This window comes from Trichechus manatus, unplaced genomic scaffold (genome assembly GCF_000243295.1).
Source record: "Trichechus manatus latirostris isolate Lorelei unplaced genomic scaffold, TriManLat1.0 scaffold00031, whole genome shotgun sequence".
NCBI classification, from domain to species: domain Eukaryota; kingdom Metazoa; phylum Chordata; class Mammalia; order Sirenia; family Trichechidae; genus Trichechus; species Trichechus manatus.
The window spans coordinates 7,783,031-7,801,516 of NW_004443967.1; the positions used below are offsets into that span (position 1 = coordinate 7,783,031).

Sequence of the window (18,486 nt, forward strand, 5' to 3'; positions counted from 1 at the left end):
TATATATATATACATATATATATATACATATATATATAAATAAATAGTAGGTATACAAATGGAGAAAACTTTTACCGTATACCAACAGAGGTCACACTAACATGTTTCCCATCAGTCATGTGATACTGGGATCCACAAAATGGATTCAGTATCATAGTAGATCTTCATTTTCAGAGAATTGGCCCCAATTCCTATGTATCTATAATGCCTATTTTTATTTATTTTTCTTTTTTAACAAATGAACACAGTCTGAACTACAGAAGTATCCAGGGTGATTATCATTCCTTTAAGCCTGAATGTAAGACATCAGATGAAGCAGTAAACACATTTTCCATGATTCCTCTCCTTCACACATATTCCTATATGAAAATGCATCTAAGACAAAACTAGCCAAAACTAGTTATCAAAATAACCATTTTAAGAACAGTCTGCTGAAACTTTAAGTATCCTGGTACATGCTTTATTTCCTATGGGAGAACTGAAGATGAAAAATAAAAAATGTTTAGAACTTCTATTTGAAAGAAAGCATCAACATTTGGAAAGATTATATCTCAAAATCCTGCTGGTTACTGTTTTTCAGTAATTAAATCTTGGTATCCTCTCTAGAAAACTCTTGACCAACTGCATTCTATATTTATTATCCATTACTACCCATTACATTTTGTTTTTAAATGCAAGCTCTTCCAGTGAATCACTACATTCTTACTATACTTCAACTGCACAAAAGCTTTAGAAAAAAATTCCACAGAAGCATAGAAAGCAAGCAACATATGCAAAATATTTTTTTTTACTAAATCAGCATAACAGACTAAAGCTGCAATATCTGCTTTCATATTACATTTGGCAAAAACAAAACAAAAAGCACCCAAAAAACCCAAAGTAACAAAAGTCCCAAGGAAGTAAGGATGACAAACTTTGTAACAACACAAAAGAAAAATTCAACACCTGTTCGCTCAGTGATTGCTGTTGTCAATCTGGGCATGCAGCAAATCTGTAGTTAGAACTGTGATGGAAGTGAAACTATTTCAAGAATCTGGACAGTACAGGCAGTTCCCGGATTACGAACGATTTCCTTTCCTAAGTCTGTCTCTAAGTCGAATTTGTATGTAAGTGGGAACAGTTAGGTACCCTTCGTATCTAACGTCACTTAGTCAAATGTTTGTCTTAGTATATCGTATATAGTGTACCTTTCTATGCATAAAAAACATTAAAGAAACACTTCTGGATACACTAAAATATCTTTAACATTGTAACACAGTAATAATAATAATGTTTTGATGTGCGTTGCAAAGTAGCACCCATTTGTTATTATGAACCATTGTAGGTACCTCGAATTTTTAATATAATGGGCTTTACAGGGTTGGTTCATAACCACGGGTTGCATGTAAACTGGATGTTTTTAAGCCGGGGAATGCCTGTATCCTAGTTAACACTAATTCAAAAACTAAGAGGAAAGAAAATAACACAATGAGACACCACACATACATAAACATGAAATGTTAGCTTACATAGTTAGAAAAAAGTTAAAAATAAATTAGTAAAAATAAATTCCCAGTAGAAACCCAAAAAGCATAGCTATAAATGCATTCTGAAACAATCAGTTTAGTGAGCTGGTCATGTTTTTGCCAGAAAACCTCTTTCATTCTTATTCTTACACAAGCAAATAACTGGAGAAGCAGGTCAAAGTACATCAGAAGAGAGTTTAAACGTGGTTGTATCTGTGGTATTTTAGATTCAACTTTTCCCCAATCACTTCAAAGCTTAAACAAACTGCCTGTTACACAGATTCAGATGGGCCAAACAAGTCGTCTGACATGCTGCTGAATGGCTGAGAGTCTATTAGTTGGGTTATTTCATTGTCAAGGTCTTCTTCTGTATCATCTGTGTACTTGATTACTTTTTTAGAGTGCTGGTCTAAAGACAAAGACTTTCTAGAGATTCGATATTGTCAATGCCTGCTCTGTAGTGGATCCTAAGAAGTGTTAGAGCTTGCAGTCTTTCACCTGATTTAGCCAAAGCAGCAGAAAGAAGTGATTTTTTCCTTGTATCATTTGTCTCTTTCTCTTCTCTAACAAGGGAATTATTATGTTCCAACTCCTGATCAATTTCATTTTGTAGTTTATCCAACATAAACTCTAATTTCTGGATTCTTTCCTCAGTAGGCAAGCCCCTACACAGATCACGACCAATTTCTTTAACTGCAATGAAGACACTGTCATCCACACCACCCTTCTTTCTTACTAACTTTGTTCCTGTGTTGTTTCCCCGTTTAGAAGGACTGTTTGGACCACACACCTCTGTGTCACTGCCTTCATTGTCTGACGTGTTGGGTGTGTGTTTTGGTGAAGGTTCTACTAGGTCAGTTCCTGGTTCAACAAGGCGAGTTTTAGAGACTTGACGCAAATTTAACAAACGAGAGCTAGTGTTGATAATGTGCCTTGTCAAACCTGTTGTTTTATTGACTGACTTGCTAGCGTCGGCATCAACTCGAGGAGGCAAGCCTAAGAGGGTTTCCTGTCCTTCCAGCCGGAGGTTTTTCAGGGTTCGGTCCATTCGCTTATCAGCTGCTCCACAAAGAGGAGTCTCGGCTAGACACTTTTCCTGACATTTTTTATGGCAAACATAAGCACAAAACATACACTGGGAAGCAGCCTTAGTCCAAACTTTTTTCTTGCAGTAATCACACCAAGTTGGGTTCTGGAACTGAGTATCCTGGAAACTATGTTTATTTTCTGTTAAACCCACCTGTCCAACAAAATGCTCCTCTTTAGGTAGGACAGAAACCTCTTCCACCAAATGAAGTTCTTTGTCTTTCTCTAAGTTAGTAGCTATATGGTGGTCTGGTTCTCCTTCTTTCAAATATTTGAAGTGAATAGTAATGTCACCAAAGCAAAATTTGTCATTGAATCCCTTCTGTATACTCAGATTGCGAAGGGCGGTTCTAGTGACCACTGCCTTAGGGGACGGGGCTTCCAGTCTGAATTTTGAAAGGTATTCCATGTTTGAAGTAGCTAAGCATCCCAAAGCCACCTCTTCAAGTTTTAAACTAACATGCCCCAAACAGATGAGGCCCCCCAACTTGAAAGGATCCCTGCACCACAGTGCAACATTTAAGTACCTGTGGCAGGCTTCTATGTCAAAGACACAGGTTGCTCTGGTTCTCGTCCATTTTCCTAGCTTATTACGATAAGGAATTTCTGATGATTCCCACGTTTGAGGGTCATCTGAATTGTCCTTAGTAGGGCAGGGACTTTCTGAAGTAAAATCTTTAGCCACTTCTTGCTTTACTAAAGACTGCTTAGATGCACTTGCATCTTCTATGTGATCCACATTTTTTGCTTGCTTCTCAGCCACTTTATCTGCAGGAAGAGAAGGCAGCACCTTCTCTGGCTTTTCAACAAGAGCATCTGGTTCTACCTGATTTGGGGCATCAACAGAAGGCAAAGGAAGTTTCACTTGGGGTCGTGGTGGCACAGGGGGTTTGAAAGTAGATCCTTGGGTGGGCTTTGACACCTGTGCTGGATCTGTTGTCTCAGAAGTTTTTAGGGCTATGGGTTTATTTCCTTCTTTGGATGGAAGTTTTGGTAGTGGTGGGTGACTTCCTACAACTAATTTACGGTTTAAAACTGGTGATAGAGTCCCAAGGGGTTTCCCAGGAAGTGCTGCTGGAGTACGTTTAGGACTGTGACTCAGTGACTGTGCGTCATCTTTGAACTCATTTGGTGCTCTGACATCACTTGCCAGCTCTTCAAATTCAGAATCTAGGTCTCTATTTTCAGCATCCACTGCCAACCCAGCGGCTTCCTCTTCATAATTTGGTTGGCATGAACTTGAGAGAAAGTTTTCCTCCAACTGTCCAAAATTATCTTGCAGCACTGCACCTTGATTACTCTGGCCAACAGGCCTTTCATAATACACCAGGACTCGGTCACCAGCCTGCTTGATAAGCTTCAGCACTTGGAGTGTGGATGTGATCTTCACACCTATATTTTTAAAAGGGAAAACATGTAAATTACCACAATAAAAATAACTCATATTTGCTTAAATACAGTTGACATTACCTCATAATTATCTAACTAATGAAAATGTAATAGGAAAACCTTAAAACTATTTTACTTGGCTTTAGGATACGTCGGCATGTGGATTCTCAAACCCTGAATGTGCTGATATCCTGGAAATGTTTACCCTTTCAAATCAAATGATGACATAAAAACCCTACAAGGGTGCCAAGCTGCTAACTAATTGCTTTCCATTCTTTCCTGGGTTAAATGACATTATTTCTCTGTCAAAATTATTGTATATCCATATAAATAAATCAATTGTAGCTATTAACTTTTTTTTTTTTTTTTGGATACTTGTTGATGTGGGGAAAAGTCTGTAACAAATTAAAAGAAAGAAAGACAATTACAAAAAACACATAGGAGGATTTCAATCTTGTCTCCTGGAGTTGGGGCAGGGGAGGTATAGGAAAAAAGGCAAAGAGACATTAAAGTTTTTTTCTATTATGTTCCAATTTTTCTACAATGAATGTGCATTACATTTGGAAACAAATGCAGCCCATCCTTCACCCCAATAAATATTATTTTTTAAAAATGTGAGATGTGAAGGGGAAGACTTTTGCTTTTTTGCTCTGCAAACATTTATATTTCTTGGACTGATCCATCTATCTATCCATCTAATCTATATATCCATCTATCATCTAATAGGTATTATATGTGTCATTTAAAACAAAAACTCAAAAAAGGACATAAAAAAGAAAAAACTGAATTTTATCTTGTAGTTAAAACCAAAACAAGGTACTTGAGGATATAAAAATTTTATACTGAATTGTGTTTTCAGCTGATGGATGATAACTCATATTTATGCTAAACAGCTAACATAATGGATACGGTCTATTTCATGCCCTTGCTATCCTAAGTGTCTGTGGCCCAGCAGCGTAAGTATCATCTGAGAGCTTGCTGGAGATGCAAAATCTTGGCTCCCACCCCAGGTCCACCAAATCAGAATCTGCACTTTCACACCAAGTCCAGGTGATGGGAACACGCATGAAAGTTTGAGAAGTGCTGCTTAGGCCATCATCAGTGGGATTTCTACGTGAAAACGCTGACTTAGCTGGGCTCACAGGTTTGCAACTGAATCATTTTCATTATTTTATGGCAACTATGGATTTGAATCAAAGGCCAAAGTTCTTTGACACATAACAGAAGATAATCTTGGAACTGATCTACTTTGTTATGTACGTTATTTGTTGTCTTAGCTGTGGGAGAACGCACTAGTGTCCTTAAAAGACCAACTGTGACTGACCACATGTTCAAGAAATCTCTTGACACGTTTAGAATGGGTAGACTTGGACTTTTTCCCACTGGGGTACACAGTGAGTTCTACTCCTTATTCATACACCTCCAAGCAAATAATCTGCTTATCAACAGAGCATTTTTGTTGTCGCTGAGAACAATCCAACTGTCAGAAAGGCATGCAGGGGATATGCATTTCTTCACTAGTGCTAGTGATCTGGGCTGAATGCAGAATGAAAGCATACTAACAAATGGCTGGCCATTCAGGGACAGTATGGGGCCACAGGCTAGTTCAGGTGCTCTTTTGGACAAGGAATATTCTCCTCTTCGTTATCAAGTCCTAAGTGATGGCAGTAGTAGTGCTAATACTACCAATTTTAGGCTCAGAGTAGAAATGGTGGTTGTCGTACAGGAAGCTAACTGTTGACTTGCCCTTTCATATTCAATAAAAAAATAGAGGAGTAGAAGGTGGGAAGTGAAGAAAAATTAGGGAGGTTATATAGCAGTGGTTTAAAGATTTATACACCAAAAGCTTGTTGCCATCGAATTGATTCCAACTGACAGCAACCCTTTAGGACAGAGTAGAACTGCCCCACAGGATTTCCAAGGAACACCTGGTGGATTCGAACTGACAACTTCGTGGTTAGCAGCCGAGCACTTAACCACTGTGCCACCAGGGCTCCAAGATTTATATACCGGGACTAAAATGACACGTTTTAAATATATTTTTAAGGCCTCCTTCAGATTTTAATTTCTAATAAAGTTTATTCCTTCCCATTATAAAAGTTAATATGTGCTTATTATACAAATAAGTAAGAAGAGAGGAAAAAACCCACATCTACTTTCTAGTTTTCCCTGAATCTAAAGTATATTGCGTATTAGCATAATTACCTCCAATAGCGATCAGTCTATCTCCCCGCTGAAGATCTGCAATTGCAGCAGGTGAGTTTGGGGCCACAGTTTCAATTATGACGTGCCCAGCATACCCGTCAGTTGACTGGACAAGACGAAGTGTAAGTCCAACACTTTGTAAATTCCCCTTTACTAATTCAACCTGGGATCAAGAGGAAAAAAAGAAAACAGATTCAATGGATTCACAGCAGTGGACCAAGACAGCAACAACACAGAAAACACCACAGCTGATGCCGACTTCTGCACCACTGTCACTGTTGTTACAAAGGAGGGAGGAAATCTTTATTGGAACAACATAAATAAACATTCTCAGATTGCACGTGCAGGCCATCAAAAAAAAAAAAATTAAACACTTTCTTATCATCAGTGTGTTTTTTTTAAAGATCCATGCTTGCTGGAGAAAATCTGGAAATAAACAGGCAAAAAGAAAAGAAAACCACTCCTAATCATGCTATCTAGTACTACTGTTAATATTTTGTATTTTTAAATACATATTTTAACACAAAATTGAGATCCCATTGTGAATATAATTCTAAATCTTGCACTTTTCAAATATAATGGGAATAACTGTCCATGTCATTAGATGTGTTCTGGAAACTCCAGGTATTGTTAAATTTTCATTTTTGGCAGGGACAAAAGAGTTTACATTTATGTTTTATTAAGAGTAATCTTGTTAATGAGATCCTCTGTGCTAACTCATCAAGATCATTGTGTTTTCTAATCTAATTTGTCCTCCGATTTATCAGGAATATGTGTCCCAGGTTTATGTCATCTGTGAATTAAAAAAGAAAAAAAAAAAAGGTACTTGTCCTCATTCATTCAAATCACTGATAAAAATGTGGACCAGGCTAGCATGCTACATCCCTTCAGGTGACAAGAATTCAATCAGTGTTTTAGTTCAATTACAAATCAGTCTTACTGTATTATCATCCCGCTCACATTTTAGTCCTTTTCTTCAAGGATATCTCATAAAGGACTTTGCCAAATAACGTTGTTAACATCCAAATATGCAACTGTCTGTATTACTTTCATATACATACCACACTTAAAACTTAGAAATTCAATTTTCCTACCTAATGATGCTGGCTCGTAAAAGAGTCCTTATTGGAAGTTGTTTTTTAATTTGAATGTTAATAACAGGTTTTGCAAAAGTGCTTTTAAATTAAGAAAAATCTTAACCATAGTATGCTCAAGAAATTGGAAATGTGGTCAAGCTTTTGATTACTTACAAGTTTACAAAACTAAAAACAAAAACAACCCCTCCAAAAAACATTTGTGTTTGTTGTTTGTTGCCATTGAGTCGTTTCAAACTCATGATAACCTCACTGCTCCACAGGGTTTTCAAGGCTGTGACATTTCAGGAGCAGATCACCCGGCCTATCTTCTGAGGCACCTCTGCGTTTGAACCACCCACCTTTTGGCTAGTAGTGGAGTGCTTAACCGTTTGCGCCACTCACGAACTCTCCGTTTGTGTTTAAACCTCCAAAAACATTTGTCCTAGTCCTGCCTTACAATAGATAAGAGTAAATAATCACCTTATAATGTTAAGGTGCTTTTCAATTAACAAAGTCCTTAAAAATACATCAAAAATTCCTTAAAAATACATCAAAAATTCATTCAATATACAGAGTGCAAAAACTAAATTCAGAATGTAAACTTTTCTAATTCCTGAAAGCTAAGGGTTGCAAATGGGTAAATAACTAATCTGTATGAGTCTGAGTACTGTAAATTAAAAAAATTAACACCTGGAGTTGGACTGTGTTTTTCTGTGATTTACTCTTTGCTCTTAAAAATGGAGTGGAGGTTGGGGAGATGGGGTTGAGAAGTGAACTGAGGCCAGTATAGGTTTTAATGTAGTTTACTTTCTTAATCTTTTTTTCTGCTGGTAAATCATATTTTATCCTTTGCTTTTCTTACTTCAAACGATCCTTGAAGTATATATATTTTCCAAATGGAAACAGACAAGGTTTTCAGTAGGAATAATTAATAAAGTCAAATGCTAAATTACCTCTCTTTCCCTCCTGTTTTTCCTACTGATTATTAGTAAATGCTCTAATTTCATACTTATACAGAATTTAAGACACTATTTTGTTCTTCTCTTATTAAAAGTTTTTTTTTTTTAAGGTCACAATGCTGACTTACTGTATTTTTACGCAATTAATACGCACCTTCTGCGTTTGTCAGACGTGCCCTCCCCTCGCAAGGTATTTTTGTAAATGCGCTATACTGTTTCTTTTTTTTACAGCAACACGCGGAAGAGGATTGGCATGGCAGGGTCTGTCAGGGTGCCTTGCAGGGGAAGGGTGCGGCCGGCAAACAAACGCAGAAGGCACATGTTATTTGAGTAAAAACATGGTATCTAGTTCCAGAATTACAGTTTCAGCCTCTACTAGACAGAAACTTTTATCATCTTAATTAAGTTTTAATACTGATTAAAATGTTTCAGAGTATAAAAACACCTTTTAATTAAAAAAACTGACAAAACAAAGCATTTAAAATGACTATCATATAAAAACATTTATTTTAATGAAAATTTAAGATAATGTTCAGAAGACCATCAAATGATACCTGACTTTTAGAACCAAACTGACATTACTACTGGGGTAAAACCGTTGTAAAGCGAGAATAGTCACAAAATACACTGCACTATATAATTTTCCCCCATTTATGGATCTGTATTTTTAATAGCGTATTGTTTAGTTTTCATTTCTGGCAGGAACAAAAGAGTTTACATTTATTTTTATTAAGAGTTATCTTGTTAAAGAGATCCTCTGTACTAACTCAAGATCATTTTGTTTTCTGAGCTAATTTGTCATCCAGTTTATCAGGAATATGTATCCCAGATTTACATCATCTATGAATTAAAACAAACAAAAAAACCCAAACACATATTACCAGTATCAAGAATAAAAGAGGGGAATAGCACTACGAGTTCTACAGACTTTAAAAGAACAAGATAGTATTATGAACAACTATATGCCAATACATTTGATAATCTAAGTGAACTAGAAAAATTCTCTTAAAAGAGACACATGATAAAACTGACCCAAAAAGAAACAGAAATTTTGAATTTCTATCTCAATTAAATACGTCAAATTCATAACTTCATGTTTCAATTCCTACGTAAGGAATAACAATCTTATCCAGAATCTTTTAGAAAATAGAACACTTCCCAAATTATATGTTAAGGCCCATGTTAACTAATTCCAAATCCCAGACAAACACAAAAAAGAACTACAGACTAATATCTCTGATGAACACAGATGCAAAATTTCTTAACAAATTTTTAGAAAATTCAATTCAACAATATATAAAAAGGATAAACCATCATAACCAAGTGGCATTGATCCCAGGACTCCAAGGTTGGCTTCACAGCCAGAAATCAGTCAAAGTAATTCACCATATTATCAAAAGAAAGGGAAAAAACCATATAAATAGTTCAACAATTAAAAAAAAAAGCGTTTAACAAAATTCAGTATCCATTAATGATTAAAAACTACCCTTGGCAAATCAGTAATACAGAGGAACTCCCTAAACCTGATTACAGGTTATCTACATAAACCTACATTGAACATAATACTCAAAGGTGAAAGACTCAGTGTTTTCTACCTAAGATCAGGAACAAAGCAAGGATGTCTGCTCTTACCATTTCAATTCAACATTGTACCGGAGGGCACAGTCAATGTAATACGATTTTTTTTTTTTTTTTTTAAAAGGAAGGTATAAAGATTGGAAAGGAAAGAGAAAGTTTAGAAATGAGTACAAATTGTGATGTAACTCTACTGAAATTTGGGATAAGGGGGAATGGGCTACATCCTCATCTGTTATAGCAGAAAGTCAACAGGTTGTCTAAAATTTGATATATTAAGAAATGATGATGTATGCATATTGTCTAGAGAAGAGAAGGTAGCCCCTACACCAATCAGAGTTTAAAAGTGGTTGTTATGGTGTGAGGGTGGGGAGCTTGGGGAGACAAGAGTACTGCTGCTCTTTATTATTTTGTATACTTAATTTTTTTTTACCCACATGCAAGTATTTGATAAAAATTTAAAGGTTTATCCTAATTATTTTTTAGTTTAACAGTAAATAAAAACCTGGGTTACCTTTCATGTGTGTGTTTTTTTTAGACATACTTTTATTCCTGCTTCTTTTAATTATTATATTATCAAATGTTAATTTATTTTATAGGACAAGGCTGAGAAACTAATTTTATAATTATGTGATTAAAAAAGACCTCTCAATAAAAAAGACAAAGATAGTAACTGCAGTGTCAACATTTAGTAAGGCAACAAAACCACCAGTGTTCAAACCCACTAGAAATAATGGGCTCAATCATGACCTGTACTTCCAAAGAGTAGAAATTACACTGATGGCGGTGAAGATCTACTTTTCCACAAAGTTATAAGTTTTTTCCTCATGTTAGAAAGCTTCCTCTATTCAGGAGACTGAAGACATGCGTCATATTTCAGTATAAGCGAAATAAAAAGAAAAGGGAAAAGAAAGAGGAACAGCAGGGAGAAGAAAGTTACATTTCTTACAGCCAAGTAAGAGCAGAGTGAAGAAAAAATGAACAGGGATCAATATTATATTGTTCTCTGGATTGCTGATTGTGAAATCTTTATTAAAAAAGAGAAAAGGGGTGAAGGTAGAGGCAAAATATCTGTGATGATGAATACAAATATAAATTATAGATGGGAGGTGCTTGGTCAAATTTTTAACAATCACCATGTTAACAGTTTTTCCTTTTTCATAGGAAGCCAAGTGGCTGCTTTTAAGTTCACCAAAATCTGGTTGCTCTTCTATTCCAAAAGATAAGCTACAATGATAGAAAAGTTAATACCTATAGAACTTCTCACTCGAAATCTTTGGAGACTGAGAAAGTTTGCTTTGTATATTTCTGCTAGAGAACAAGACAGCCTGGCCCCTTGGTGTCCCAAGTGAGGATCAAGACTTCTGCCCCAGAGGAGGTAATAGTAAATGGGGTCAAAATACCTCTCCCTTCTGAAGCAGTCATCTGCTTACATTCATGAAATTTGTCTGGGAGTATTAGGCCAAACCCTCCAAGTCCCAGTCTGTGGCTATGTAATAAGCTCTCTAAGCTCCAAGGTCCTGAGACTGCTCAGACCACAAGGACCTTACCTTTCTCAGAGGGTTGGAAGCACTGTGGCCATTATCTATATATTGGTTAGCATTTTTTTTTCTTTTTAAAGAGAGTATCTAACATATACTTCGAGACTGCAGCACAATGTGCAACAAGAGATGTGTGGATAATGTGATGGGAATTCAGGAGAGGCCAAAACCACCTTCAGGTAGGTGGTCTGGGGAGAGTTACGTCTTGAAAGACAAGACGACTTTGAACAGATAGTCTTGGAGTTGGGGTAGTGGGATGGGTGGGGTAGGAGAGGTTATCATTCCGGGCCTTGCCAAAGCATAAATATCCACGGTACAGCAAAGAGATGGAGTCAGGAGTGCAGGGCATCTCAGGTAATTAAAATCATTATGATATCAGTTGAAATTTAGCAAGAGAGAAAACTCCCACTCTATCATAACAAGACACATTTTACTAGGAAAAAGAAGCATTTTATAGAACATGTCAGAATACATCACAGAATCCTACATATTCTGATTTAATAAAAAAAAAGTCCTACAATATATTGTAATAAATGTACATGGAGTTTACAAACTCTATTAATATCTATTTGCCATAAACATGCTTAAACCTGTACTTTGTGGCACGACTGACACTGTATTATACAAAGAAGGAATAAAATGATTAATATTTATTAAGCACTTCTTATACGCTTAGGAAAGGAGCCCTGGTGGCACTGTGGTTATGTGCTCATCTGCTAACCAGCCGCTCCACGGGAGAAAGATGCGGCAGCCTGCTTCCATAAAGATCACAGCCTTGGAAACCCTACGGGGCAGTTCTACTCTGTCCTACATGGTCGTTATGAATCAGAACTGACTCAACAGCAACGGGTTTGGTTTGGTTTCTATGCTTAGTAAAACAGACATTAATGTCTACCAAGTCCTCTCACAGTCCTTGGGGACTATCTCTGAACCCTCGAGTCTCCCATATGGTTATAGTGGGAACAGCCACGCTGATACAAATAACTCTCCTGCTCAGCCTTGTTAGATGGCCCAGGTGCATGTATCTAACCAAGCTGGGTCAATCAGAGGGCCTTCCTGGATGTTTGGAATTCAGACTCAGAGAGTCCTTGAACAGAATAAATATACTGTAGCTGTGAGCACCTGCGTATTTTCTTACGGACTGGGAAGCAGAGAAAACCATTCTGTAGAGTGAAGACTAAAGCATACACATAGCCAGAGGACAGGCCTGGCAGTGACTTGGTGTGGTTCTAGTTGGTTTCTCAGGCCTGGCTGCACTCCTGCCTAAAGCGGTGCAGCACCTAACCCACACAACTATCCACAGTGGGCCTGACATCTGCCCTTGGGATCCATGAAACACCCTGATATCCTCAGAGTAAGTACCCCTTTTGGGGCTTAAGCTAGCCTCAGTGGGTATCTGTTTCTTTCAAATGGGTTCTAGCTGACCAGGCATAGAGACAGTCATAAACAATATCTCATTTAATAACTCCAAGTGCTGTACTTTCTAAACTGGAAAGCTACAAATAAATTATAAAGGTAGGACGTAAAGTGCTTTGTCTGTGGCTTAGCCTGTAATCAACTGGCCTGAATTTTGTTGAAACAAAAAAGTAGATTTCTACTAGAGTAGAAACATTGTTTCTCTGACATTAAAAAAAGGTTTATCAATTGTCAAGAATTTCTGACACATGCTAACAAAGCAGCAATTATATGAGTGGAATTGCAGGGTTCAATACATAACGATGGTGGACAGCCTGCATTTAACTCCACCAATAATGTCAAACACAGGTGAAAAAATTCTAGCTGTATGTGCATCTCTCTTGTGGGGAGCAATTTAGTAAAAACACCAAGCTAGCCTTTAAGAGCCCTCACACTCTGACAGCCTTTCAGCCTTTCTTAGACTCAGCTGGGCTGCCTTATTTTCACCTAGGGGGGAAAAACAACATATTGATTTTTTAATCCCTTCCTAACAGAGACATAATTTTCTAAAACAGATAGGATGTATTTTAATAACACACCAATACAGCTTTTATTTTACGAGAAGTTCTCTTGTACATGAGCTTGTGACACTGAGTGGAAAACAAAAACACAAGAAAAGAATAAGGAGTTCACTAAATGAAAGACCCCAAATTGGCTGTATGCTTCTGAGCATTCTTTCATCAAATAAGTTTCTGAAAAAGACATCATGAAGACTATTACCTAGCTTTCTATGTAGAGTAGCAGGGCAGGGAAGGAAGACAAGTAAAAAGCACCTAGGACACAATAATCAGTACACACATGTACACCAGGCCAGTATAAAGCTGAATTCTTCATAGCAGGATTTTAAATGCAAATAACCATTCCTGGCCCTTCTGGCTCATAATGGAAACCAATGCCTATTCTACCAGAATACTGATTATAACACAATAAAAAAAGATGCCTATGACAGCATCAGAAAATGGGGTATTCTATAATCCTGCCCCACCAAAATGGAATAGTGGCAACATCTTCAGACAAATCACTAATGCTGACCTAAGAGATACATGTTTAACATAACTTATAGTGAAGCTACTGTCTAAGGATGAAACGTAATGGAAACAAATGCACTAGTTAATTCACTCACGTATGCAAATGCTTAGGCACTGTGTGCTGGGTCTAGGAGGTACAGCACGAACACCAATGACGAGCTTCCCTGGCCTCATGGAAGCAGGAAAGGTAGGCATCAACAAGTAATTACAATAATGTGGGATTTAATAGAGGAGTCCTGGTGGCTCAGTGGTTAATGCGCTAGGCTGCTAACTGGAAGCTCAGCGGTTCGAACCCACCAGATGCTTTGAGGGAGACAGATGTGGCAGTCAGCATCCATAAAGATTACAGCCTTGGAAACCCTATGAGACAGTTCTACTCTGTCCTACCGGGTCACTGTGAGTTGGAATTGACTCGACGGCAATGAGTTTGTTCTGGACTGGTGATTTAATAGGAGCTACTTAACTAATATTTAGAGAGCAGCGAAGGCATCCCTGAAAAAATAAATCTAATTTGACATTTGAAGGATGAGTAGGAGTTTGTCAGGTCAGAAGTAGAAGCAAAATATCTAACAAAGAGAGCAGCAGATTTGAAGGCAGGTGATGAGAGCTAACGATATACCTGAAGAATTGAAAAAAGTTCATTATTACAGCTGCTAGACAAGTTCAGTCTATGTGAGGAGGGAGGGAATTCTGGTTGGTTCATTTGACTAAAAGACCTTTCAAAAAAAAGAAGCGTATCAATTCCACCAGCAACTTCATGCCGAAGATAAAGTTAATAAATGGCAACGGTGGTATAAGAAGAATTTAAATATGCTAATTAATGCTATAAGGTGATCGGGAAGTTGAACGTGTTGTTGATGTTAGCTGTCCTTGAGTTGGCTCTGACTCATGGAGACCTTAGGTAAAACAGAACAAAGCAGTGCCTGGTTCTGAGCCATCTTCAGGATTGTTATTATGTTTGAGTCCATTGTTGTGGCTGTTGTGTCTAAGGTAACACAAGTAACATTTGATTCAATTTTGAAGGAAAGTGATTTAGTTAGAACTAGAATACGAATACTCAATTTCTCTTTATGAAGCATATTTCAAGAAAATTATCATTCTGAGAAGTTAATAAAGCAATTTCTAGGGTCTAGAATGAAAAAGGAAATACTCATGAAAAGAAATAGAATACTGAGTCTCTGAAGGATCCCACTATGATTTCAATCTATTTCAAAGCATGACAGCTGTAACAGAACCCAGGATCAATGCTGAAGTATTTCACAGGAACCGCAACTACTTGGTTAACAATATACGTTGCTTTTAGTGAGGTTGTATTTACCTTCCAGCCGTGTACCAAGGACCCAACTAAATTCTCTATCATCTTCCATTCAGTTTCACTACTCTAACAGAAAAATGGAGATGTTAGATGTATTAGCTGTACTCTTTAAAACTGTCTCTTATCAGCAAAAAGGATTCACAATTTGGATATACATGACTGCACTCTTTTTCACAGAGTATAACTCTTTGAGAGAGACATAGGACAAATGTCTTATTTTTATCTCTTGGCATAAAAATTACTATAAACTCCTGCAGAACTTTTCAAAGACCTGTCATTACAGTTTAAGCAATTCATAAAGGTATAAATCAAGATAGTTCTTAAATTTATAAGTCAGATCAATGAAAAACAACCTGTCAGCTAAGGAGAAATGCTACTGCAGGTGTAAATTTTCACACCCCTGTCCCAAATGATGACAAAAATCATTTGAAAAAAAAGGGGGGGGGAGGTTCTTAAAGGGGCAAGTTTGAACAGTAACGCAGTAAGTCCTAAATTATATGGCTAAAAGGTATTTTAAATAACATTCTATATGTAAACATTTCCCTTCTCAGTATCACACCTAAATTTTCAGTAACCCACTCATAATGGATAGCTGAAAAACCACTGAGACCAGTCCCTCCTGAGTACTAGGGCAGATTCAAAATTCTTTTTTGAAGAAAAATTGCAATGTGGCCTCGAGTGGCTTTGTTCTTGGAGTTGTGTTTGAATTCTGGTTCTAACGCTCAGCAGTTTTGTAACCTTAGCTAAGTGATTCAACCTCTGTGAGTCTCATCTGTAAAAAGGGGAAAATAATATCTACTACACTAGGTTGTTGTCAAGATGAAATGAGGCCATGGGCATAAACACCCAGCACAACCTAGGTACTTTCATTATCCTCAGGAGGACAGGGAACACTTCTTTCTGGGTGACAATACAAGCGAGGCTCTTCAATCTTCAAACAGAATACCAGGTTGGCCATCTGATATGCTAGTCTTGAAAGCAACTGGAAGGTGAATTAGAATTCCATCCTTTGGTCGCCTCATCTAAAAGACAACAAAGATCTAGAAATACACTGAAAAAGTAAACTCCATTATACAAATAAAATTGACCTAAGGAAGTAAAAATGATGATCTGACCAGGTTCAAAAGGCTGGTAGGAAATAATTTCGTCTGAATGATTACTCTGTAATACATCCAGGTTTCTTCTCTCTTCCCCTCTCTTAATCTTACTGAAGTCTCCATTAATGTTTTGATTTTAAACAAATTTAAATTTTATAAACCATTCCAGTGAAATACAACGATCTGAAAAGTATGCAAAGGCTGAGGTTGTTATGGAAACATTAGAGTGGGACACTCTTGCCTTTTTAAATTCCTTTGTCAAACAGAAACAGCTCTGGTTCTGAATTACCAAGCCAATCTTTAGCTTCATATATTACCACTATTACTTCGACAGGGTGAATTCCTATATTAAGGAAGTGTAAGAGCCTCAGAGACAAATATTTTTTAAATAACTTTTTATCTTGAAATAATTTCAAACTTACAGAAAAGTTACAAGACTGGTACAAAGAATTTCCACTTAACTTGTACTCAGAATTCCCAATTAACACTTTGCCACATTTGTCTGTCACTCTGTGGGTTTTTTCCTGAACCATTTGAAAATACTCTGCAGACATGATGCCTCTTTACATGTAAATGCTTAAGTATGTATTTCCTAACAAGGATATCCTATTACATAGCCACAGTACAATAATCAAAGTCAGAAAACTATCACAGATACAATACCATATTACCTAATCTACAGAACATATTCAAATTTTGTGAATTGTTTCAGTAATGTCCTTTATAGGAAAAAGAAAAAATTTTCCCTCATGTCAAGATCCAATTCAGGGTTACAGGTTACATTCAGTTACCACGTCTCTTGAGTTTAATTTAATCTACAATAGTTTCTCAGTCCTTACCTTTCATCATGACCTTGGTATTTCTGAAGAATGTAAGGCCAGTTATTTTGAGAATGTATGTATCAAAGTTCTTCAGAGAAAAAGAATCAAAAATATGTATGTGTGTGTGTATATATACATATGCATACATATATATACATACATACACACACACACATACATACATATATATGTAATATTCTACATGGAGCCCTGGTGGCACAGTGGTTAACAGCTCGGCTCCTAACCAAAAGGTTGGCAGTTTAAATCCACCAGCTGCTCCTTGGAAACCCTATGCGGCAGTTCTTCTCTGTCCTATAGGGTTGCTGTAAGTCAGAATTGACTCGATGACAATGGGTTTTTGGTTTTATATTCTATATATGTGGTGTGAGTGCTAAAGATCTAAGTTTAGTACCATGAACTACTACTTCCTAATATATATACTACTACTTCCTAATTAAAAAAAAAAAAAAAAAAAATATATATATATATATATATATATTCTTATTCCTTTAAACAGCAGTTTCTTGGGAAGGCATTAAAGCTAAACCTGAGTGTTCAATCTAAGGTATTTAACCAAAGGTCCTTGGTTCCTCCCCACCCCGCAATATCCCTTAATCTACTTGAGGATTCTAAATATAATGATTTTAAAGTCACTTTTAAATTGTTATACTACTTTCAGTTTGTTTATCTGGAGTGAATTCATCTCTCAAACGCAGATTTTGTTGGCTGTTTTTCTTAGCACTGGTTTTCTCATGTTTTGGTATTTTGGATTGCAGACTTTTGGTGGAAAGACACCCATGCCGCCCAGAGTTTTGCAGTTGCCCCCACTTAGCTCCCAGTATTCCCCAATCTAGAAGCAAGGCTTATATAAATACCTCAAAGTTCCAGTCCTGAAGTGATAGTGGGGATATCACAGATCCTGTTATCAAAATCAGGCCCTGGTCATGTCTGTTTTCTCCTGCCTCCCTAAGTACTCAGTTTCCCTGTCCCATTTCCCTGCTTGCACACACTGAGTCCACTATTTGCAGGAGGCACACCTAGTTCTAATTACTCTATAGCACCAAACTCCCAGTTACAGCCTGCCTGTTCCCAGACTCAGAGCAGCTTCAGCCTTGCTGACCATTTTGTCTATCTGTTCTGTTCCTTATCTATAGACATATTTATAATGTTGCCAGGGTAGGCACATATTTTTAATTTTGCTCTTTTTATATTTACTTTTCTCATTGCTATGTGGTTAAAGGGGGCGGGGGAAATCAGCCTCAAATAAAAAATTTGCAATGACATCTTGATCAGAAATTTTGCTCTATCCCTTCACGTTGTTTGGGTTTGTGTACTGATCATGTAAAAAGCTGATAATTTTTAAAAGATAAAAACTTAAAAGAGAACAAATGGTCCTACTAATGGCAAAATGAAAATTAAAAGTATGCACAGGCA

At 36.9% G+C, this 18,486-nt stretch overlaps 1 protein-coding gene across 1 annotated transcript in view; it reads right to left on the minus strand.

The window, feature by feature from the left end:
* Window positions 1-11: 11 nt before the first annotated feature.
* The window catches only part of PDZD8 (PDZ domain containing 8), a 68,753-nt gene continuing 50,278 nt past the window's right edge, over window positions 12-18,486 (minus strand). Inside the window, 3 exon segments of the mRNA XM_004391293.3 lie at window positions 12-1,927; window positions 1,930-3,983; window positions 6,186-6,348. Coding sequence (XP_004391350.1) covers window positions 1,778-1,927; window positions 1,930-3,983; window positions 6,186-6,348 — 2,367 coding nt within the window. The 3' untranslated portion in view covers window positions 12-1,777.